Source organism: Rhynchophorus ferrugineus, unplaced genomic scaffold (assembly GCF_030347505.1).
Source record: "Rhynchophorus ferrugineus isolate W39M unplaced genomic scaffold, kcgeb_rfMv2 rfM1, whole genome shotgun sequence".
Classification (NCBI taxonomy): domain Eukaryota; kingdom Metazoa; phylum Arthropoda; class Insecta; order Coleoptera; family Curculionidae; genus Rhynchophorus; species Rhynchophorus ferrugineus.
This window is the reverse complement of record NW_027472580.1, coordinates 48,463,896-48,490,954: the sequence shown is the minus strand read 5'-3', so window position 1 is coordinate 48,490,954 and position 27,059 is coordinate 48,463,896. Positions and strand designations below refer to the sequence as shown.

General features: G+C 29.4%; 1 protein-coding gene across 2 annotated transcripts in view; it reads right to left on the bottom strand.

Moving 5' to 3' along the window:
* Positions 1-2,591: 2,591 nt before the first annotated feature.
* LOC143197914 (sialin) overlaps positions 2,592-27,059 on the bottom strand; it is a 74,655-nt gene continuing 50,187 nt past the window's right edge. The window contains exons 1-9 of one of the 2 annotated variants that reach the window (XM_076406739.1): positions 25,094-25,351; positions 16,863-17,053; positions 10,441-10,689; positions 6,987-7,086; positions 3,939-4,127; positions 3,584-3,883; positions 3,290-3,528; positions 3,056-3,230; positions 2,592-2,977 (exon numbers count right to left, since the gene is read on the bottom strand). In XM_076406739.1, coding sequence (XP_076262854.1) covers positions 2,958-2,977; positions 3,056-3,230; positions 3,290-3,528; positions 3,584-3,883; positions 3,939-4,127; positions 6,987-7,086; positions 10,441-10,689; positions 16,863-17,053; positions 25,094-25,127 — 1,497 coding nt within the window. In that variant the 5' untranslated portion in view covers positions 25,128-25,351 and the 3' untranslated portion in view covers positions 2,592-2,957. Of the gene's footprint in view, positions 2,978-3,055; positions 3,231-3,289; positions 3,529-3,583; positions 3,884-3,938; positions 4,128-6,986; positions 7,087-10,440; positions 10,690-16,862; positions 17,054-25,093; positions 25,352-27,059 lie in introns of those variants that run through there. The other variant, XM_076406730.1, reaches the window with a different exon arrangement.

Sequence of the window (27,059 nt, the reverse complement as noted above, 5' to 3'; positions counted from 1 at the left end):
GATCGTTTGAAGGACCAAATCTTCGAAAAACAGCCGCATTGAAGAAAAAGAAAATGCTGCTTCACCAAAACAATGCACCGTGTCAAAAATCCAAGAATTGGGCTTCGAATTGCTTCCTGCGACTATTTCCTGTTCTTCCAAAAGAATACTCGCTGTCAAGAAATTTTCGTCGAATGAAGAGGTCTCTTTTGACGCAAAGGACAAATCATATTACAAAAATGATATGGAAAAGTTGAAGGGTCGCTATAATTAGCGTATCACCCTTGAAGGGAATTATGCTGAGTAAAAAAAGAATTCTGCCAAAAAAATTTGTTTATTATGTTACTTTGTAGGCCCGGGAGTTTTCAGTTCACCTGTTAAAGCTCGCTGAAAATGGGAACCAAAACTCACAATCAAAAAAACGCACCATAGAAATGAGAAGATACTTAACAAATATCTCCGGATTTGGTGCATGCGCTTATTGAGCTCCATTTATTTCCTAAAAAGAGAATAATTCTATAAATAATAAATTTTGGCGCATGCGTATATACAGCTTCATTTACTTACTCTTTTTTATATATAAATATTTTTTTATAAAAAATACGCAAATTTGATAAATAATCGATTTAGTGTTGAAACTATACATAAGGAGGGAGGGAAATTAACATTAAAAAATTTAAAAAAAACACACATTTTATTTAAAAAATTATTGAATAAAATAAAATAATAAAAATATAATTACTGTATGCCATTCTATATTTATAAAAACACCCACATATAAATTAATTTGCATATTTGGACATGGACTCCAAGAACCATATATAAAAACATTATCATAAACAAGACCAAAATGGTTTAGATCAAATCCAGGCAATATAGTAAAAACCAAATGAAAAAGCCACCACTACATATGAAAACAGTGAAATTTTTGCTACCGTCCTTGATCCACAAATCCAATAAATAAATTGACTACCTAAAGCTTTTGATTACTATATTGTACTATTACTAGCCTAAAATATACATTCGTTCGTACTTCCATTTTGTTTATTTGATCCAGGTAATAATATCTTCTCTGCTTTTCTAAATTTCACTCTCAACAAATTCTAATTACATCTTAGGTATAAAATAAAATTTAAATCATTACTAAAATATATTATGTTTTAAATAAATGTGTAGTTAATACCAATTACTACAATTTTTACTACTATTCTTGATAGACAAACCTCAGTAATGAATTCACTTTCAACTCACTTCCAACACAACAAGAATCATTTTCTTCTCTGTTCTTGTTATCCTAAAGTTTGAAACATAGTCTATGTCATTGAAAATGAATGAAAATTATGTGTGAAAACGAAATTTAGCAGCTAACATTCCCTCTATAAATAAAATTGATACTGTTTAGATTTTTTCATAAGTTTTAAAAAGTTAACCTTACATTCTGAACATTTTCTTCCATATTTTAAAATCACTGTATATTAAACCACCAAGAATAATACAACAATTTAATTATTACGTCTATAGAATTACTAATGTAACACAAAATCTAAATATTTGAGATGTTGTTTTTTTTTGCTTGATCTACTATATTAATCGACTTAAAAAGAACGTACCGTTATTAGAAAAGGAAGACAATATAGTTTATTCTTTTCTATGGTTTTCTATGCAGGATAGTATTCATGCGCCAAATCCGGAGATATTTGTTAAGTAATGCATTCTAGGAACGAAATAAGGAGCGAATGAATAAATATTCTAGGAATAACACTCAAATGACCTTTTAGATGTTTCATTTTTATAATAAAATATATAAACTACTAGCAGACCCGGCTAAGCGGTGTGGTGGCTAAGTTATACGTTAAATTATATAATAGTAAACTATTCAATAGGGTGAAATTATTATATACGAATAAAGACGAAGTTATAACCGCTATTAAAATCCACTGGACTGAGATTTGAAGTTGAGGTGAAAATTTGAAAACGATTGATAAACATTTTCTTAGAGATTTTAAGCACAAGTCAACATAAAATGTTAAATTTTATATTTTATTAATTTTATATTCATGTTCAACAAATTAGTAAATCACAAAGTTAACAGTAACAATTTTATAAATGAGGTAGGTAGGATAGATAATAATTTATTTTAACAATAATATTTATTATTTTGAATTATAAACAATTTTCGATCTTAATTAGTTCAGCATTGATGTTTCTGATAAAAATTCCAGTCGATATATTACTTCGCCATCTTTTAGAATGTTATGGAACTCATAGATAATTATAACTCTTTGTCTTAAAATAAACTAATAATTGGCAATAAAAATGTATTGGGAGTATCAGTTGAGATATAAACTATCCTATCTATCAAGTTGGATAATGTGCACACAACGTGCAAAATTTGATTAAAATCGGTTCAGTAGTTCAGGAGTTCATCACGAACAAACAACGAAACAGAAATTATTTTATATATAAAGATATATAGATACTTTGGGCTAGAAAACTTTTTGTCACTATAAAGAAAACAACCCACCACAAGTTTCATCGCAATCAAATCAACAATTTAAGAAAACCTTGAGGACAAAGCAACAATAATTTTTATATTAAATAACTAAAACACATTGCTAAAAAACGATTTATTTAAACAAATTACAAAATCATTTTATACATATAATGTAAAACTTTACTTAAAACAGTAAAATTTTATTAAAATAGTAAAAAATTCTTAGTACTAATTTACTAATACGCTGTTGAAAGTTGCTCTCTACGCACAGCCTTTAACTGATGCATTGTATAGTAAACCAATGTTTTTTATAATCTTTTATATTTTATAAAAACAAAAAAGATAGAATTGAAATTCAAAATATAACATAAAATATAAAATATTTATCTACATTTGCAAATTTATTTTTACAGTAAGTTATTTAAATATATTTAGAACAATTGCTTATTTTATAAACACAAAAGTTCAAATTCGATAATTTTTCTCATATAACTGTCTTGCAAACTAGAAAAAATATAGTCACTTAGACACTATATATAACTTGATTCACAATTCACTTTCTAATTGATTATTAACATTTACCCTTCATGGCAATTTCCTCAGAAACAGCGTTACCAGCTTCCACTGACTTCTCTTTTTGATCATTGTTATTCCATTTTTGAACCTCGCCACTTCCAAAAAGTACGAAAATCGAATTAGTGATAAGAAAGACACCAAATGCTATCCAAAATACTAATTGCCACTCAGCTGCCGTGTGCTGAAAACAAAAGGAAACAATATCAATTGATTGAAAGTATTATAATCCGTTAAGCGTACATTTTCAGTAAGGGCTCCTACTAAATATGGAACAATGATGCCAGTGAGACCGCCGATACCATTTACTATGGCCATTATCGTTCCTGCATAGTTTGGACTGAGATCTAAAGCATTCACTTTCATTCCGCAATAGAAAGTGCCCATGAAACCCATGGCAATAGTGAACATGCCCACAGCTAACATTCGATCACATCCAGAATATGCCGCTGCCATAATAAATATAGCAGGTCCCATAGATGCTGTAAAGAAACTATGCATTAGCGAATACATCAAGTGTAGACAAAAACTAGTTACCCAAAGTTGTAAAGAATTTCCTAGCGAAAGATATCCTCATATGTCCCTTATGAATCAACCAGTCACAGAACCATCCAGAACTCATCGATATAATCCACATCAAGATGTATGGCACAGAAGACCAAATTCCATTTTGTTTAACGTTGAAATGTAGCACGTCTTTCATGTATTTGGGTAAATCAGTGACCATTGTAAAGAATCCCCAGTCGTGCCCTATCTGAGCTATCACTAGAGCCCATATAGGAGCTGAAGTCAAGATCGCACGCCAAGGTATGACCTTTTCTTTACTTGATATATTACCTATAAAAAGACAAATATGAATATAGAGTTAAAATTTGTCCCTTCACAAACTCACTAATATGTTCGGCCAAGTAAGTTTTTTCCTTGTCGCTGATGAAAGGATGCGCGTCAGGATTTGGGTAACACAGGATAGTCCACAAAATAAACCAAACAATTCCTATCGCCCCGAAGAAATAAAATACAATGGCCCAATCATTTGTCGCAGCAATTAAAGCACCACTTACGGAATTACCGACAACAGTACCTGAAAAAAGAATACATAATTTGTGAATTAAGAATTATAATATACTAATTAATTATTATAATATACCTCGCTACAATTTTAATATGAAGGAATTATAGCTAATGAAGTTAAATATCATTAATTATATCTTACTTATAATAGATTTAAAATTTAAATTTGATCAGCTACAAACGTTTTATAATATGTTATATGGCAATGATAAGTTCAATTGAGATACAGTAAAATATAAAAAATTATTGCTACTACATATAGATACATATAATTTTTTGTTTCTTTGAAATAAAATAAAGCATATAAGAGAACAAGGGTATTTCATATCAGTTAAAATTAGTGATAGTTATAAAGAGACATCCCTTTAATTAATTATTATTGGCAACATTCCAGAAAAATGTTTTCATTCGGTTTTAGCAGTTTATAATACAACGAACCCTTCTAATCCTACCAAACACATAGCCTTATCTTGGGGGCGTAAATATCCCTTTTTGAAAATCGATTTATGATCTATTATTTGCACTATTATATATCATCGATAGTAGTACGATGTAAAAACTCGAACGCTGAAGCAACACTTCAAACATGCAAAATTGCCTATAAACATCTCTCGGCTTCAATCCAGGTGTCTTCCAATTCCCTTGTTTGTAAGTTATTACATTGGCCTCCAAATGTTGTGAAATAATTAAAATATCAGAATTTAATAAACCTGAAAGTTCTTCTTTTATTTAGCATATCCAGCAATGTCCACAGTTATTTTTCAATTTTCATATTTTCATGTGTGGACGAAGAGTTATCAGTCTCTCACCCAAAAATATGCTTCTTTGAACCCAATATAAACGTCGTTTTTATAACATATATTATAAAACATGTCTCGCGGTGTCTACTTGTCAACCAATAAGCTGTTGTTGCACGAAATCTCCCCACAGTTGCCGATCGATTGAAATCGTTCTGGCCTCAATTCTGATCAATATCTTTTCGGAATTACTCGCTACATCTTCCATCCAAAAGGACTATTTCCAGGGTGTCTATTCCATACCCTACGTTCTTAGTAAATGGGACTCTCATAACAGGAACGAACCTTCTGTAGCCTTAATTATTACGTTATCCGTAAAGTCGGCTATTACAATTTTATTAAGTAAAAATTGTATTAAGTTCGTTTTACTTTTTCATATGATTTCATTCTAGATAATACCTTATTATTTATTTAGAAAATGATTTAAGCAACCTTGAACTATTAAAAATGTATAACCAGGTCTATCTAAATAAAATTCCAACAAATGTTCCATTTGTGTTAAAAACATTTTCATATACATCTCCTTTACTAATATGATTCTGGCGTAAAATAGTAAAGTTTATCGATACAATTAATATCGACAAAAATAAAAAACCTACGAGCAAAGCGATTATGCAACTGATCTGGACTTTTCAAGCAATCTATCACGACATAGCTGAGGTTCTATAATCGAAATGCAAACGAAAAAATATGTCAGTTGTTTAGTGACTTAAAATCGATCAGTTATTGACGTAGTATATAAAGCAGGAAAAAAATTAAAGAACTCGTTATGAACCAGTTGATTGGCAAAAAAATGTTACGGCAAATCAATCCTCGGGCGTTCCTACCTAACCAACATTATGTGACGTATAGGGAATTACTATTTCGAGATAGAACAGGTTCGTTGTTGTTTTTTAATCTGTTACAGAAATAGTACAAAAAATATAATTTTTTTATAGTTTTATGTTTTTAGTTCAAAATTATCATAAAATATAATGTACTTCTTTATCTTGAAACTGCATCAAGGAGCATCTAGTAATGGTGATTCAAATAAGAATCAACAAATAAGGTAACGTAATTTGGAGATGCCTTTCAATCGATCGTGAAATAAAAATATTTTTATAGAAAATTATATTGTGTAATATCAACGAAAAGGCTAGCAACAAAAAATCTCAATTCAAGATTCGTACAACCTAATTGTTTGAAAAACTTATTGAATTCCAGAAAAATATAGTTCAAAACATCACAGATATTAGGACTATAAAAATACATATGTTGTTCAATAAATCCATAAAAAGACTTTAATCCATTAAAGACTAGCGTATTCGTCAAAATTGAATTTGGTTTTATTTAACACCCTAGTAAATAGTTTAACGTCAAAGAGTAATTGCATTATATTATTAAATATATTATACTTAAACCACATTAGATTTACTGTTTATGTAAACGTTTAAATAATAATAATTTACCCGAAAATATCTCAATACTTAATTCTTATTATAATACCGAAAACACCATAAACTGACATAAATTTAAAAAAATAGAACGTAATATAACTCGTATTTCAGAAAATGTAATAGTTGCCAAATTTTGTATCGTCAAGTTCTACAATTTTGGGCCTGGTACAATATTGTCTTAGGCTAATGATTCGTCAAAAGAAATTTTTCTTAGACTTCTTCTATGTTTGGCAGTGATGAGCTAATCGATCTCGAAATTACTAATTTATGATTTGTTAAACTGAAAATATACTAAACAAAAAAGTCCGTCCATCAGGTTTCCATAGTTTAAATTAAATTCCTTATTCGCATATAACAGTATTTTACTTGAAACTACCGTTAGCCATCTGTAAGTACGAACTAGGACTTCATTGTGCTCTATAGATTTTAAAAAAACGTAATATAAAGCTATATCATTATTATCTATTGTTTCACTCATTAACCATATGCTCAATAAATATGGACACATCCAGTGGTTTTTAGTAACTTTTTTTAATTGGTCACCACAAATAAATCTATCAATGGAAATATTAAATATTCCAAATTAAAAAATCAATCGTTAGTATTATTTACATTCTGAAGTGCGAATAAACTTACCAATCTGGCTACCAGCATACACTAATGTTCCGATTTTGGATCGTTCCTTTAGTGGTACCCAATTCGCTAATAACGTAGTCAGTGCTGGAAATGTAGTACCCTGAAAAGTATTAAATGAGATGAACCAAATTGCACTTCATCGACCTTTTAATAAATTATATTAATACCACTACTAAATTTAACTAATTAATTAATAACTACAAACTACTACGAAAATTTTGCTTAAAATTGATCAAGTATTTAATATTTCATAATGATGACAACTGTTGCTATTTTATATTACATGAATAGGCCATGAATACGAAATAATTCTGATGAAATTATATGTGTAGAATTCTTACACTGTACCCATTGTCATGAAAATGCAACATATGATTTGCTATATACGGTCAGGTTTAATAGGACAGGAAATAAGATTTAAGGAGAAAATAAAAATAAACATATTGAAGCTGCAACCCCAATTTGGCTCTGGGTAGTAAAACAGCAATTTTAACTTTTTGTATAAAATATACAGGGAATAGACAAACAACATAAACACCGTGCAATGTAGTACATATTGTTGCATGTTAGCACTTCTTCTATGTGAATAATTTAATGCGTACGTGTTGCTGAGTTTATATGTCAAATTTTGTAGATTATATTTTCTACTAGACTATAGCACTATAGGCGTTGTTCTGTAACGGTTAAAACAGGCAATCGATGAAATGTGTGATTTCTCAGATGTTGTTTAACATTTCATTAACGATGGTATCTAGGGTAATAACAGTATTTACAAGATATGGTGTAATCAGCGAAAAAGAACACAGGACGAAACGCCAAGTTAATTGAAAGACATCGATGGAACGATCATAGAACCTGGATACCTGGATAATATATTTTCATGTGGTATAAATTAAATAAATAATGGCTTTAAAAGGTATTTTTAAAATTAATTTTATTTTCTTAAATTGGGTTAATTTTTACATACTTGTAATATTTTTTTATTCCATATATAGTCTTTCATAATTGATGTTTTATTTATTAATTTTTTATTTACCTGTGTTCAGCTCTGACGCATGCAAGATTTTATTTCGATTTCTCAACATTTCTCGTTAAGTGGGTAAATATAATTTTGGAAAACCCACCTCATCATTATAAAAAATGAAACTAAGATATAAAAAATAGACCTTTCATTTTTTTAACATTAATATATGTTAAGGCATATCTACACTGTTGCAATATTTCGCAATTCGTTGCCAGATATCTCGATAACAGATGTTAAATATTTATATTCAATTTAATATATTTAAGGCTACATATACTGTGCAAATTATGTAACCTATTTTAACAAATGCTGTATTTGTTGAATATTTATTCAACCTAATCAAACCTCCTATTTACGTTTATTGAAGCTTAACATCATATAAGACCATAAAAGTATTAATTGCATATCCACCTTGAGGTTTAGCGCTTAAAGACGGATTCATGCGACATAAAACAAATTTATTTTACTAAAACAATAACATCATGGGATACAATAAAACTGAACTATAACTAGTGTAAACTTATTGTTTTGAAACAAGTTAACAGTACAATAGCATATTGGCATATGTTTGATTTAATATAGACGTACCGTACTCTGAACATAATATAAGTTATGCACAATATTTTATATAAGTCGTCGTTTTCTTTTCGATTGATAATCGTAAAATCGACTTAATGGAGAAATAATGGTAAAAGTAAAAGTAAACGCCACCATATTTTTATCAGCGATGCAATATATGCAATATATGTGTTATTTTCAACACTCAATACTTCTTCTATTTAATTTGAAGAAATCTGCTCCCAAAGACCATCACACTCTTATCGTGATGCCAGTTCATTCATCATGTCGCAATTGTCAATTTTGGTTTCAACCATTTTAAAAGTGGCGATTTTGATCTAAGTAACCAAGAACGGCCTGGAGCGTCAAAAGTGTTCGAAAACAACTACTTGTAAAACTTATTGGACGAAAATCTAGCAATTCATGAATAAACCATTTACAGGTTTCAGGAAATTTCAAAATAAATAATTCAAATAAATTAAAAAAAAAACATTTTTTGTGACCTACTGTGATTGACCATGAAGAATGGATCTACTATGCCATCATGTCAGTACGAAGCGAGATATTCATAGTTATAAAGTATTATAGTATATTGTAGTGTTATATTACGAGCTAATATCAAATAAAATTGTTACTGCAAATATCTACTACCCTCAATTAAACAAACTGAATGGAGTCTTATTGCAAAAAGTCACCCCTAGCTGGGCCACACGTTGCAAGAATTGTGAATGATATAACCTTGCAGCTCGGATGCAACTCCTGTCACATAGTCAACTAGACATCGCGCATTCTAACTACCACTTGTTCAGATCAATACAGTATGGATTGGCTCGCACAAGGTTTTGAATTGTGGAGAAGGTGGTGGACATGGTATCGTTATGTTGCCATAAACATAGGGAAAATCATAGAAAATATTTTGATTAATATATATTACATCAACTATTTTTATAAATGTTTTTATGCCTAACAAATGATTACAAGACATGAAAATATATATCATCTCATCGTTAAGTAAACTGTGCACAAAAGTGGAAAGAATCTAACGAATCGAATCTAACGATTTGAATTCAAGAAGGATTAAAGATATTTTTGAAGTAATTTCCTCACCATGAATAAGATTTGGATTTGGTTATATGAATACTCAGTACTTCAGTTTCGAACTGAAGAATGTTTAAAAATTCACCAAGAAAGTAAGTATAATTTCGAATTATAAAATAAATGTTAGTGAATTAACTACAGACTAATAAAACAATATGTAACCTTTCGAACTAACTAAATATAAGAAAGAAACATGATTTATCAGATAAACAATTATTTTTCATAAAGATGATGCCCCTTTTACGCCGCTTCTTTCCTTTTACCGTTTTCGCCAAATGTAAGTTCCTCTGATTTCTGAATTTTTTCATGGATGTCTCTAAATATCCATCCAATATTTTCAACTAACGCTTGGAATCTATAAATTAGAAGATGACTGGAGTACTGGAGTTATAGAATAATGAAATGTTTTGGTAACCATGAAATAGTAATTTTGTTACTGAATGACAAAGTTTGATGAATAACCTATTTATTTTAATTTTTATTTCTTACACAATAATTGTAATTGAACTATAAAAACTAAGTCAATGAAAATAAAATAGTAATATTTGTTTAACACGCTAAACTGAACAACATTAAGCCAATCACGTTAATTATTTACTTTATATATCTGTCATTAAGTGACCTTACCAAACGGACAACATCCTGATTAGTTTTTATTCTTATTTTCATTAGAATTGTGGTTTTCTGAAGGATATTTATAAGATGGTTTATTTCAGGTCAATGTAGTCGATTTGAGTTATTAATTTAATTATTAAATTAATATGTTTCACTTACCTCGCCCAGTCCTTCCAAAATACGAACCACCACAACCCAAACCCAGTTACCGTTGGTTGCGTATATGACGAAAGGTGTGATGAAGGTAAACAGGGCAGTGCAGAGCATGCCCAGACCTAAAGAGTATTTTCCACCGAATCGTTCAGCTATCATTCCACCGGGAATATGGGTGATAACATAGCCCCAATAGAACGAACTTAGTATCAGCCCTTGTTGCCTACTTGTCCAAGGATACAGATTACTCGCTTTCTGAAATAAAATAAATATGATATATCAAGTATACCTACAACGAGTATATCTATCTAAAATATAATTAATTATTTCATCAATATGAAGCACCGAAATTAATTGAATTACATTGATTTTGCTCATTATGGTCTAGAATTATTAAATTAGAATATTAGAATTAATTAGTTTTCAATATTGTCTATCAAGTCTTATCTCAACAGTTCTGTATATTCCTTATATGTTATGCTAGGAACGAATTAGTCTCATTTTTCATTTTTATTTATTTAAATCCCTAAGCCACGTTGCTTATTAACAATCACGATTTATATCTGTATTTATATTAAATCTGATCGGTAGATCGATAAATTTCATTTGTTTCGATAATATATACAAAACGATTACATAATTTAGGTAGATCATGAATGCTAACCTTATAGTTGTTCAGAGTTTATAGAATTTGAAACAGAAATAATCATAAACATAATGATTGATTGTATGATTTATGTCCTTTTTAACGATTATTCGTTATTTCGAGCCATTCAGATTGCATTTTTAACGACAATGGGAAATATCTCTATTTTTATATTACAAAATATGTAGGGAATTAGAAGCGCTGTTGTATCTCTTCTTGATACAATCATCAAAGCTAATGTAATATATAAAGGAAAGTAAAACATTTTATGTTTGTAAGTAATAATACCAGGACAAAAACAAAGCAACGGTTTTGTATTTTATGAAACAATGTAAATAAGGTTCAAACCTTGACGTATAGTAATAGATAAGATTATAAACAAAGTATAGTCATGATAGACTAAAATTAGTTATTAAGAGATTGTAATATTAGATAAAACCCTTTAGGGCTTTTTAAATCTGTAAAAATGTGTTTTATCACACAGAAAAATTTCTTTCACCATTTTGTGCAATAATTTAACGAGATCCAATATCTCCTTCGTTAACAGTAAAACTAAAAATTCAACGCTATTTTTAACAGACTTTAAAAAAGGTGGAGGTTCTATGATCGACGGTATATTTTTTTATGTATATTCGCCGATTTCTCCGTCAATTATGGACGGATTTTCAAAATTCTTTTTTATTCGAAAGAGTGCACTGCCGAGGTGGAACCAAGTCAGGATCTATTGAAGGGGAATCGGGGTAAATCGAGGGAAACCTTCAAATTTCCAAGGCGCGTACAAAGTTTTCACAATTTTATTATCTAAAATAATCAGATATATGTGTATAATGTTATTGCTAAGCTGATGTGACGGAAAATCGAAAGTCGTTCAGTGCAAAAGCCATTGTTTGCATTTTAAGCACTAACCATATCATATGAGAAGCGAAATATTATAGCGTAGAAATATTATAAGCAACTACTTGCACAGTGTAAGAGTTAGAGCGGTTAGTTTTCATACGAGATCGCGAGTTCGATACCGACGGGGACAAGAACTTTTTGTTGTTGTTCTGGTTTAGTTAGAACATTTCTCAAATCTCTTGGGGGCCTGATGCGTTATTTACTCTCACTCATTGTTTCCTTATTCCTATTTTTCTTCATACTTTACTTGGCCTACTCATTGTAAAACTTAAGAAATAATAAAGCGTAATTTATAGAGTAAATATCTAACACTAAAATGGGAAAATAACTAAAATAAATTATTATATTATTATTTGGGCTCGGCAACGGCTCAACCTGATCAGCTGGTAGTAGTTAAAATAATATTGTAAATAGATAAGTAGGTTTAGGTAGATATTAAGCTAAATTGTGTGTATATAGAATATAAAATACGTGTAGTAGATAGGTTAAATAAAGTTTTGTTTATTTTTATTTAGTTATTACAAGGATTATTTGTACATATTTCCATAAAAAATCATAAAAATCTAAGTTTGATTATTTTTTACTTTTGAGTGAGTCCTTTATTTAAGTCGGCTCAATTTCATTGTTAATAATATTTTATATCTCTTTTTTTTTAACATTCCACTTATATCTGCCTGTTGATTTCTTATTTATTAATCATTCAATATTGACCTGCTAGTGAATTTTTGATAATGAACAAAAATTGGTAAAACATTTATAGAAAACATATGGCGACTTATACCAAAATGGTAAATGTGTTAATAAATGTGACTCTTCCCAAAACAAACATATGTAAGCAGGTTCATTCGATTTAAAATTGTTGTGCTAGTTTTACAGTAGAGGCATGTAGAGGTAGAGCAAAAACTGCATTAACATCGTAAACACATCGAAAGCATAGTTTTGGAAGATCATCGATTAAGTAAAAGAGATTTAGTTTGAGTTATATGAAGAAGTTTTCGATTTCCAAAAAGCTCTGTCCACGGAGAGTGTCGCGTTTTGGATAAAACAAAAGAATTTTGTATGTCCATTAATGACTACAACTGAAAAGGGTCTACGTCCATGATACTGAATTCTGATTTTTAATGTATTCCTATTCAGAAGTTTGTCAAGAAAGTGTTATCATTGTAACAGTTTTGACTACCTGTAATATTAAATATTTATAATGATGGTCGTTATTATCAACGGTTGAAGAATAATGATTTTCACGTCTAAAATAACATAAAAATAAAAATAGAGAAGAATATTTATAGAAATTATTTTACAAAATAGAAACTCAACACCAACAGTGGATTACCTTCAGAGATTCAGGTGTAGATACTCCAAAAAATGGGAAAATATAATTCCCAACTATAAACAATACTTTGTTATCGGTACTCACAAATATACAACCAACCATTTACAATATAGGCTAATTTTTTTTAGTACACAACTGAAACAAGTTTATAACAAAATCAAGTAACATATCTAATTCTGAATATAGTACGTCAATGGTTTAACGCCTACCTTGAAATAAAAATTACTTTGACTTCAGGATCTATTCAGAATTTGATATGCAACCAATCTATAGGCAAGATCGTATTTATGTATCCAAGTATTGGCCAAATATCTAATTATGATTTCCTTTAATGATATTTTCTATTAATCAAGTTTCCAGATATTTACATGCAAAAAGACAGAAGGGAAAATTACTATCACGCAAATTAATTAAACATATCATTTCTAACCGTTTCAACATCACGATTTCATTGATTGTCAGGCAAAAAATATGTTTCTATGGCGTATTATGATTGGTGATGAAAAGTGAATCTGCTACGACAATTCCACTTGCAAGAAGTCCCTGGTTGGTTCAAGAAAGCCATCCGCATCGACACCAAAGCGGAATACACATGGCCATACAATCTTGCTGTATATATGGTGGAATCAGCATGTAGGTGTCTATCGACCAAATGAACAAATTTAACTACATATTGCTGACAATACAATTTTATTGGAAAGTTCTGCCGCACTAAGACATAATGCTACCATACAATATTTACCAGAAGACCGCTAGCAAATATATACAAATATTCTCAATAAATGCCTTGCCGTCTTGGTGGCGCAGTGGTAAAGGCGATGGGATGATCCTCCTACTGTTGCGATAGTCGCGGGTTCGAATCCTGATGGGACGTAAATTTATGTTTGTGATGGTTTAAAATTTATGATTGTCCTAGACAAGAGTGTAAACTTCGACAAGGAAAATGATCCCAGTCACGCCAGTAACCAAGCTGGATAAGACCGTATGTCTTCTGGGATGATTTCTAAAGTTGGTAGTCGGTAGGCTTAATGCTGAAGACCAGGGTTCGGAGCCCACGTTGAACTGTAGGTCCAGAGAAACCCATAGTTGATAAAAGGAGACTTATATAAATTAAAAATATAATTTAAAAAAAATTCCTTTTTAAATATAAACAAAACTACAGACAACTAAAGCAATAATTCTTTTGTTAGAATAGCGAAAAAATATAACATACTTTTTGCATTAAATTCCATTATTTGCAAATAACAATGAGTAATACTATATTAATTCACTGAAAAAGGCAATTTAGATTTTGTTTTCTTTTCAACTGAAGAACAACAATAACAACTTTTTGTCAATTATTTCTGTTGTCGGTTTTACAGTGTCGTTGATATTTTTTATATTTATTGTAAGCACATATAGTACGATTTTCACAGACCGACTATAAAACTATAAAGGATAAGTGTAGCATAGTGATAGCACATTTAATTTAACAAATTTTAGATGTCCTTAGTTGCGTTAAATAACACTGAGTTGTTAATCTGCCGAATATACATTTTAAAGGATAAATATTGTATATTAAGTTATTTCAAGAATATGTGGTAGGCCAACTTTTAGAGCAAACAGTTATTTCCTTAATTATTATTTACTATTGGAAAATATATAGATATATAGATATAGTAAACAATGAAATTGCTATTTGTTCGAGTTATTATTCCAACGATTTTGCTTAAAATGTATGTATTAGTTAACAATACAACAACTAACCAAGATTATACTTTCCATTAATTGCCACTTTCCACAATATATTCGCTTTAAAATTACTTTTGTCCGATCCCATTATACAATATTTAGGCCAACGTAAAATTGTAGAACGCCAGAGGTTTCCTGATATTCTAATAGATTTTTAAACGAACACTTATTTCATTGTAGTGGGCATATTGCATATTCGTATTATTCAATTGCTTATATTTTCGATTAACACGGGAATCAGGCATTAAAAATAGCACCAAAAATAGCATAATTGTTGACTTGTGGATAAGGAGGAGTGCATGCAGGGGTTACTTAGGGCATCAAGTAATCTTAATCTGTCATTAACAATAAATTAATTTTTATGACTGCTATCTATTATCAACACTTCCAAATTTGATCATTTTGACATTTGTACTATAACAATAGACTGTCAAAATTATATTTTCGACTATTTAATTGAAAAAAAGTCCATCAAATACTTTTAAATGCTTGTAATATGAAGCATATCCTAGTTGTTTATTTTTTAATAAGTGGAAGTGTCTCACTCAAATCATAATGACTAATAAATTATTACGCTGACTAAAAGTTTTTTAAGTTTCAAAAAACTTTAGGTTTTCGTTTAATAGGTCTTGAATTCATTCTTTTCAAACTTTTTCATCCACGAGGTCATTATTTGTTATTGACATCACCACTTTTAAATCGTTAACCAAAACAGACGAAGCTAATGAAAAAACACAAACATTTAAAAGTGTAGTTCAACGAACATTTTTGATATTGATATGAGTCGCAAAACAATGGTTATTTCTTTAATTAACCAATAAAAAGAATATGTATTTACTTTATTTCATGTTAGGAAGCAGTAAAAACAAAATTATAAATAGATTTTTGATGATTCTGCAGCAATATTAAATAATATGTATTATATATGAACGAGTATACACAAAAATTATTTCTTATACTATAAACAAATACAACAGATCACCATTCTAAGGATTTTCCATTGACATCAGACTGTGACTATATTCTTTTCTTAATAACGTATTCATAAAACAACCTGTCCGTCTAAGAGCCAATTAAGAACTTTCTACCGCATGAAAAAGTTGATAGACTGCAAAGTTTGTAGGACATCTTGATCTCTCGTCTTTTATTTTATTTTATTTTGTGTTTTTTTTTTCTTGTGACAACACTTTCCATCAATCGATAAGCGGAATGTGTGCCATCGATTGTCGATGATCATTAATTAATGTACCAATCACTTGGTCAATTATATATTAATATCAATATTTCTTACTTTAGGTATTTATATAAAGTTTATATATATTACGTGCCTGCATGTATTTTGATCATCGATATGTATTAGTGAAAATACAATGTATCCACTTAAAACTGATCTTTTCAGTAATTTTAACATTACTCTGCATAAAATAATAGACTGTTCTTTACTATTATTGAGTTATTCAATATGTACAGACGATAACGATGCGACGCTCAAAATTTCATTTTTGGCATCGTTATTTTTGTTATTTAATTTGAAGGAATCTCCTGCCGAAGCCTATCAGACACTTTTAGAAATTTATGGTACTGTTATTTATTCATAATATAATTACTGCTCAATATCTCCATGTTGCCGATAAGACAGAAAAAGAAAAGAAAGAAAGGTAAATACTTTACTTAATATATATTGTACCAATTTTTTCTAATAAATGCTGTTTTAAAGTGAGAAAATGGGCGAAGTACACGCAAGCTCTTAATACAAAATATATACTGATTAAGTTGTCTTTGTATATGTATGGTTGTACGTTAAATTATCGATATACTCACCATATTATGAACACTGGTTATATTTAAATCCCAATCGTCAATGCAGGAATGTGTGTCGAGAGTCTGATTATGAATCATAGGCTGGACCATTTCCGTAATAGCTACAGATAGTACCACTCTCATTGTATACGCATTAACCACAGCCAGAAAGCCCATTATTCCCAATATATATCTTTGGGGAATGATAAACACTGAAAATATAATCAAAATAACGTATATTAGCAAAAATAAAATGCAATTAATATAATTTTATAATAAATATATAATGGTCTAATTATCTACTAAATTTACATTAATACAAATTCATTTTAAATACTTCCAAATAATCCTTATTGGGTAAAATGCATTTATGCATTTTTTTCAATCCCCTTAAAATCTAAATGAATGCTGAAATCGATTCTGGAAAACCGAGTAAACAGTCTAATTCTTAACACTAAGAGTGTTTCTGCATATGCTTCTGAATAAGTTAATTAGTCAACATTGAGCTTAATAGATGCAATAATTAACGTCCGTAGTCCGTAGACAAGTGTGTAAAATCCGACAAGGAACAAGGCTGGATAAGATCGGATGTGCTCTGGGATGATCTCTAATGTTAGTCAGTTAGTACTTTTATTGCCAAGAACCACGGTTCGGAGCCCACGTTAAGCTGTAGGTATGGTCACCAAAAAATTCAAGAGATTGACGTAACTAAAAACTATGTATACACATATCCCTAAAATATTTCAATGTCTATTGAATTTTAATGTCAAGTAACCTACTTCCCTCTTAGTGATATTGTGGCAATATAACTTTTAAACTTATAATATTTTTACAAGATTTATAATATTTTTAAAAAAAAATTCTTTCTTTTTTCTTTTTCTTTCTTAGAAATTTCTTTATGGTATCAACATTGATACTGAAATATTTCATGTTATTAGTTATTTTATGACAGAATCGAAAATAATCGTAATTATTGATCAGATCAGAGTGCTGACTACTTGGTGTTTTTTTTAATATCATACAATTAGTGCAACTGTGTTTTAGGACATTTTAGTGAAGTACCTGGAGGAGAGAGCTCCGCTGAGACCATTCGAATATTAGAAATTTTTGCGTATACAGGCAATTATCCTTGTTAAATACGATTAGTAGTTACTTGTTTAATCATTACCAACACAATAAATGCAGCTGATTAACAAAACTCACTGCAAATCATTAATAAAGAATGAGCAGTTGGTAATACCATGGGATGCAGACCAGGTAAAATAAAACTGAAATACCTACTTAAAATTAATATATTCGAAAAAAGCTGACACATTGATGTCACTACCAAAAAACAAATATTTGCATAGGTTTTCGGTGAAATGGTTAGAACCATTTGAGAAAAAATCGTTCCACTTATTAATGCAACTTTTGACTATTAGTTTAGATTCTTCAACTAACAAATATTAAAAAAACCCTAGTTAGCATCCACCAAAAACACAAAGTAGACAAGTTGCAAAGAACAACCTTATATCTAAAATAAATGTTTTTACTTTATTAATTAATCAAATCAAACAATTTTATTTACAGGGAATTGTTAAGGTCTACAAATAAACTATAATCACTGAAAATCAGTTCCGATGAGGTTGGCTGATAAGCATAAGGCATTTCAAGCACCAATTTGTAAAATATTCATGAAAACCAATGACTTGCAACACCATATATTGAGTTGGTAAAAGAAAAGTTTATTTTTCTTACCATAAACTACAACTGATCGTGAATATTCGGATTTTAGGTGATTATTCAAAAATTAAACCATATCAGGCTTGAATTATTTGTATGTTGTGGAGATTGCTTTATTAATTATTTAGGCATCAAATAAAAAATATTACATAAAATTCAATTACGCTCCTTAAGCTCTTAACAGTTACTCAGTAGCTACAATACAATATGCGTAATATGAAACAAAAATAACCAGAAAATTTATTAGGTAAAACCCATCGTTACATAAGAAATATCAATAAATAATAAACGATTTAAAAACAGAGCACAAACTAATATTTGCGAGCGTTATAACATACGCAAATGTTATGAAATGTTGAACTTTTTCGAAATATTAACATAATTCGCTTTACTCAATTCTATTAATTGTGCTATTTTTAATTCATTTTTTAGCGGAATTAAATAGCGGCTAAGTAAAAAGAATCAATTATGTTACGCAATCGATATGGAACTTTCCTGTTTCACCGTAGATATCAAAAAGCAATTCTGAAATACATATATTAAAATATTATTCAAGAAAAAATATTATTCAAAGAAATTTTTTTTTAAATATTATTAAATTGCTTATTTTGAAGTTTACTCAGATTAGTTATATCTCATTAAATTATATCTCAAAAAATAACACTTTAGTATAATGTTAATACAAAAGGACAATTTGTGTTAGTTGCCTTTATGTAAATGTAAAATTGAATTCAAAATTATGTTTAGGACACTTAAATAGAATAAAACACCACAGATTACATAGTAATATATTAATGAGTAGTATTATGTTTTTTATTTATTAACTGATTTTCTTGAAGCAAAAATACCAAAACCTTTTCTAGTTCTAAAAAATCTAAAGGGCTGTAGGTCCTATTATAGGACGATAAAGTGAAAAATTGACGGCCTGACACAAAGTTGAGGATCTAATCACCAAAAGAATTGTTTCTTTTTTAGACAATATTCAACTATTACTCTCAAGTAGTTTGTTTCTACGAAAGTTAGAGCAGAGATAATACGCGTTGAATGTTGAAATGGATATAGCTGAATATAGTTTAGTCATAAAATATTTCATGTTTAATGGGTAAATTCCAAGGAAATAAATCCGAAATTGACAAAAGTTTACAATATTTCTGTTTGTTCCAAGTCAACCATTAAAAAGTGAGAACCCAAATTTAAACGTGGGGGCTCACTTAACATTAAAATAGATAAACTTGAAAACCGTTTGGTCATAAAATTATGTGTTTTAGATGGATTCACCTTTAAGAGCTTCTTCATCGAAAAAGTACGTAACATCGTATTGTACGCGTAGTAAAGTGTATTACGCTAGTAAAGGTAATTGTAATGGCTGAAAGTGTAGGAATATCAAAAGAAAGGGCGCAAAACATTCACCATCACGGATAAAGCAAGGATCCACTGCTACATACCAGAAATATCAGTCTAAGCAGTTAATGGAATCAAATCCATAAAAGCGAAGTTGATAGCACCTGTAAAACAGGCCAAAAAGAAACTAAGAGAAACAATAGGGACATGTAGAAAAGAAGATAATTTTTAAGTGAAAATTCACAGTTCTGTCCACAGAAACAATATGAATTGCATTGCTAATAACAATCAATTATATTATCACATATATCACATATCACATATATCACATATCATATATCGAGAGTTTCAATAAAGGTTATATGGTGTTATTATTACTATAAGTGACAATTCATGACATATCAACCCCTTACTTGAACACTCTTTTATAGATAAACAGTTATACAAATATAGAGAAGAAATCAAAAAACTCAAAGGAGTCATAACTTATGTTCTTGTAGAATCATGATATTGTAAATGTAGACATCCTAATAAAGGAAAGATTGGAATTTACTTACTAAGGATGGTATTAATGATGCGAGTTATTGCATTTGTCACTCTGTCAAGAACCTCACACATTTGGTTGCAATTTTTGGTCGAGATATTTGTAATTTATTATAAGCAACTATTACCGACTTCTAAATCGCCAAGCGAAGTTCCTAACTAGACTATTATTAAATTTTCTATTGCGCATTCACCATATTCACCGAATTTAGAAACTTGTGACTTTAATTCTTAACAAATTATGTAGAAAAATATAAATAAATCTACCTAATATAATTATTGTTTCTATTTAATTCTAAAGGCTACCCGTAAACAAGCCCCGTAACTAAAATATAACTTTCAAGTCTCTAAAACCTGCAATATTATAATGGAATTTTAGCAGGTTTATTTTCGAACTTGCCGTTTCGAGACATTTGAAGATCTCTTGGTTAATTTTATAAACATAGCTTATTTTACCTGCATATAAAATTTCCAGCGATCGAAATTCCTCGCAGCATTTTTTTCTTCTACGTATATCCCTACAATTATATAATAACAACTTTTACTTGACAAATTTTCATTTAGTATTTGTTTAAGCAAAGATTTCTAATTGTTTAAATAATAAATTTGCATTGATTAGCATTTTAGGGATCTTTAAACCAACAAGAGGAATATAAATGATTGTTAATTCACGATGACCTAGATAAATGACGTTTAAATACGCAGTACGACCATTAATGGAGAGTTTTCTTATATAGAGGTACCTACTTTTATTCAAAAGAGCAATCTAAGATGAATTATTATGTAGGAGCTGCATGCACTATTTATATTTACTTTTAATTCGCCATTAATTTATATGCTTATCTACGTTAAGGATTGTTTATAAATAAATATTTAATATTTTATTAAACATAATATTTGAGTTTAGCGCAAATATTGTTTACAAATATAAAATGATGTATATCATCTTGTCTTTCTAATAATTTATTAATTATGTTTTCTTATGATTAATAATGTTTACTATCAAATTTATTTTGATCATAATTCAGAACATTTTTTCTGTTTATGTCGTTGTCATGTTATTTCATTTTCTTTTTGAAAGCAAAAGCTATCTTTATTTTGCATAAATATTGCAAGTTGTTCTTATATTTGACTTGAACCTTCATCAAATAACTTAGTCTCATGGTTCCTTTTATCTTCGACATTAAAATCCTCATTTTTAAACCTTCTAAACCTGTCTTAACATAATTCATATATATATCTGCGAGTTTGTTAACACTTCTTCTTGATTTATAAAAACCACTGAAAATAATTCTTTCTACAAATGAACTTATAAGAAGCATGTGGGTAACACAGTGTCGTTCAAATGTTACAGTAAATTACTATAATAGCTCTTCAACATGTTTTGACAACTTTAGGTTAACTTCTACTGTTTTTACATAGCTATCGATAAACAAATACAAATATTCATGAACTAACGCGATTTATAAACTATTTTGTAATTATATATCGCAACGGATAATTAAAGGTAATTAGTGTTTAGGAGTAAACCTATGTATAAATTATTTTATGATTTCATATTTTTATTTTACGAATAACTAAAAGAATTATTATTTAAAAAAAAAGATTTTATAACTTAAAAAAACGAGTTCAAAAACATTACACAAAGGTTAAGTTGTCGGAGAAGAATGTGAAAGGTACTTGTAAGAGGTGGTCAGAGATAAAAGTACTTACTGTCTGTGTTGGCCAAAGCCACAATAAAAAATCTGATGTAAAACATAAAAAAATTGTAAGATACAAATTTACATCGTAATATCTATGAAACATTGTATTTTTTAATGGGTAATATGTTATAAAATAATAAGGCACGGAAAAAATAGATGGGATAGTGAAATTAACGAATGTGAAACTATTTTTTAGTTGTAATATTTCAAAAGTGACAGCTCTCAAGCAAGGTTATTAAAATGGCAACAATTGTATTCGAAAAAAGGAGCCAAGCCATTTACATATAATATATTAATCAACTTATATTTACAGAGTTCCGGATATGTTAAACGCTCATATATATATATATATATATATATATATATATATATATATATATATATATATATATATATATATATATATATATAACTGTTTAGTATATAAAATAATGTCATCTTAATATGAAAAATTATAGTAAAATGTGTGTCTTTCAAAAATTATTTCTTTCGAGGGGAATTTTAAAAATTAATTGATAATATACGTGGTAGTTTTGTTGATAATCTTTTTGAACTTACCTAGTAAAACTACCACTTCAGTTGATGTAAAGTTTTGTGAGATTTCTGGACAAAAAATTGAAAACATAGCTTTCCGTATTCCTATCGATTAATTTTGTTAATTTTTTTTGAATCGCTTTCTTCAATTGCGTTACTTGCGTCAATGTGGAACCCAAATATAGCACATATATTGGTATCCTATTGTAAATAAGTAGTTTAAATTTAGTTTATGACCAATACCTAATTTCATAGTGATGTCGCGAGATAAATGTCGGTCTACCTCTTTTTTGGGAACTGTTCTCTCCTTCCGCATTGATCTAAGTAAGACTTGTTAAGAGTCATTTCTATTAATTATTACTCTTATTAATTCCATAATCTGATCAGAGGACAATAAGTATTTGTTATATTTGTGTTATATATACATGGCAGGTAGAAAAACTCTTCATCCTGTACCTGTACGAAATACTATTTTAATTCATTAGTCTTATTTTAAAGCTTATTCTAAAGTTTTTACATGTCCAATAATTATATCGGATGATGTTAGATGTCTTAGTCTACACACTTCACTGCCACTACATATTTAGCTGATTAACGAGTACATTGAGATGCACTGACACTCTTTCGAAGTACTTCAAAAGAATGATATAAATATCATCTTCTAATTGAAAGTCTGTCCCTCTTTACTGAATGGGGTGAAGCATTCTCATAGTATAACATAAATCCCTTCCTTGGAAATATAATTAACACATTAAAGAAACAAACGATTTTCAATATATTACGGAAAGGTACTCTGCTCTTTAAATTTACTTATAGCCATCAGACCATTCTAAAATAATAAGACCGATATGAAAGCTGCACCGTAAGTAACAATTTTATAAATAACTTTATGGCCAATATTTAACATATCTTTGCGTTCAGAAAGTTTTTCACAAATTTTAATACATTGTTATAGATCTGTTAAATGATGGATGAGAATCAACTTAAGACCATTTTTCAGATGTAGAGGCTTGTGCAATACTGCTCTTAAATTCTATGAAACATCAGTTTCAACTTTATCGGGTCATGCGTGATTCGGCTCTTTCAAAATCTTCTTCAACGCAGCAAGGCTTTCAGGGTAATAGCAATTCAAGGGTCACCACCTCCTCATCTCCATTGAATCGAGTTGCATTATCATAAAATTCTTTATAGCAACCAAAAAATGTAACTAATGGCAGTGAGAATTAATTATAAAATCTAATAAAATCCTCAATCTCTATACACTTTTACCTTTCATTATATTATGACAAACCACTATCTGAGTATTTATTTAACTGCTAAATAGATAGATCTTTTAATCTTGAATTTAATATATCATATATCATATATATATTATTTTAATATATGTTATTAGAATATATATTAATATAATATACATAATGATAACATATTAATATAGAAAATGGTTTTATTTCAACAAAAATCATATAATCTTTAAAATAATATAAACACTTTATTTAAAATATAAACTTGTTAAATATATGAATTTATGGAAACGATAGATTAAAAAATATATTGTAAAACAATAACTTCAGTATTACCCAACAATATTGACGGGCATAGTACCAAACAACAATTTTAAAAATATACCTATTAATATGTAAATAGCAACACGTGTCAACAAATTTGAAAAACATATTTATATATCAACGATAAATAATTACATTGTTAGTAAAATTAGTAAAATTAATTAACTTAATTAAAATTAATCTAATTAAACATCTGGTGCTCAAAATTTAGTAAGAAAATGCAGAACGTTATGATATCTAATAATAATAACTATTATTAAACAAAATTCGAATTTAAGGATGTTTTAGTCAGGGTTTACTGAATTACTAAAAGCGTATAATATTACTTAAATGTTACAACAATAATAAGATGTATGCACTATATCAATATTAACCAAACAAGTAATTAAAATGTATTCTTAAATAAATAAACAAATAAAAAATAACGTATGCTTTATATAAAATTTCTAATTAGATAACGGCATCTATAACAAGAATTGATATTGATATGAATAATATAAATATGTTATTTAGAATATATTTATAAATTTAATCTAGTTAATAATTAAAACTAATACTCATTATTTAAAAAAATAAGAAGAACAAGAAGTATATACATAACATTTAATTAAGAAAATCATATATTCCATACTAGCCGATCGTATAGCGAGGTTATTAAATTTTAAACAATAATAAAGCCAATGACATTAATTTATCAACATATATAAGTAAACTTTATTAAATAAACGCAGCTAAATTAATTTAAATACCTTAATAAGCAATATATTGAATCATAAAAGTTGAGATAGTATATCTAAACAGATATAAAGAACTAAAGATAATATAAATATAATTTGCTTACATTTTGATACAGCTAATTTCCAACCTTCTAACATGTTGAGCACAATAGCTAACACTGATTTAACGAACTGAAGAAGAAGATCACAGTTAACACAAGTTACGAGTTGTTTTAAGGCACTTTAAACAAGATAAAGTTGGATTATTTTGAACGGTATAAGTTCACCGTGTTTGGTATCAGCTGGCTGGCAGTGTCGACGGTACGTTTTCTTCTTCGGTTGGCAAGCCGATACCCATGCAGCACGAACGTCGACGGAAAAGTGATTCGCACCGAGTTGCTTTAATTCACTTATATCATTTGCTAAGGTCAATGCTTTGATTTTCTCCGTTGCAAGAACAATTATTTATTTATAAAGGCGGCTCGTGTTTTATTTTGTTTTCATCGCGAAAAATACAAAACGATTCAGTCATTTTTACGAGCCGATTTATGTGATAGCAGTTTTTTTTTTTGATAAATATTTACACATCTCACAGGGTCATAAAATTGTAGTAGTTAGTCATTTAATTTGTCTAGTTATTATTTGCACAACGTATAACGCAATTACTGTACCTGCGTTAAGCTAGTGAGAAAAGAAAATTTTAATTAAGCATATAAAGAATAGCCTCTTGTTATCCAATAGCTAGTTGTTATATTTATTTAAGATATGTCAGTTTCCAGTGAATACTATATTGTTTTATTTTCTTAGAATTGCATAATCTGCCCAGTAGGCTGTAACTATTTGATGAGATTTTTGTTATGCTGCGTACCGACCGGGCCAACGAAGGATAACGAATGAGATTCGGCGTTGGATACCGGACGTTCGTTGGCCTTCGATGAAACGTACATATTGCATTTGTTGTTAGCAGCAAACGTTCGTTGGGCGTGAATCTGTATTTTTCAACGGCCGCGGCGATTATAGTGTATATCGTCCACACCGCATTCGTCCTTCCAATCCTTCCATTGCTCCACACCAAACCTTCGTTGACCGTCGTCAAACCGTCCAAACAGAACCAAAAATCTCCCAACAAAGTGCCTTTTCACATCTGCCGACACGACACGGCACCGGCACGGCACCGTATTTTGTTTTTATCATTTTCATTAGTATTTTCCCATATGGAAGACTTTGATTCTACTAATTCGATTAGTGTTACAATATCATATTTAAAGCTAGACACTTTCCTCTTTTAACCTTAAAAATATCTCTATACACAATAAAAATAGGTGCCGACACGAGTGGACCGATTGGTGCCCGCCAACATGTCGGTGCCGGCAACGACACGATACCGACATAGCAGCGAGTGTGAAAGGGACCCATTTGTTTACGTGAGATTATGGGTCCACCGATTTCGTTATCGTATCGATGTCGCGTCGGTGCCGGCAGATGTGAAAACGCCCAAACCCATTCGTTGTCTTTCGTTGGCCAGGTCTGTACGCAGAATTATACAGTGGCATGTATAAAAGATCGCTTCGATATGTGATCTCCTGTACAAACTTATAAACTAGTATTATACTTAACTTCATTACTGTTCTATGTTATTCTAAAAACTATTTTCTGTGTTTATTAGACAGGTCAGAAACTAATAAAAATTTTAACATACACATTTCACTGACATCGCGCAGATTTGTTTGGAGAGTGCATTTGAATCCACTAACACTTTTCAGGGTACTTTAAACTCTTAATTCGGATTATACTCGTTGTAGCTTCCAGGGGGGATATTACGTTGCAAAATTACATGGTTACTGGAGTCAATGATGGCACGTAGAAGAATTAACTTTGAATGAATTGAAAAAAGTCCCTGGCCTGACACATAGATGGCACTAGTAGAATTAAATCCATATGTTTTTTAGTTAGCCCTAACCCTCAAAAGATGCATGTGTAAATTTGACAGCTGTCGGATCATTAGTTTGTGAATTATAGCATTTTGAGTGAAGCAACTTTTGTTATTGTGAAAAAAAATTGATAAAAAGGAATCTCGCGTGTTGATAAAAT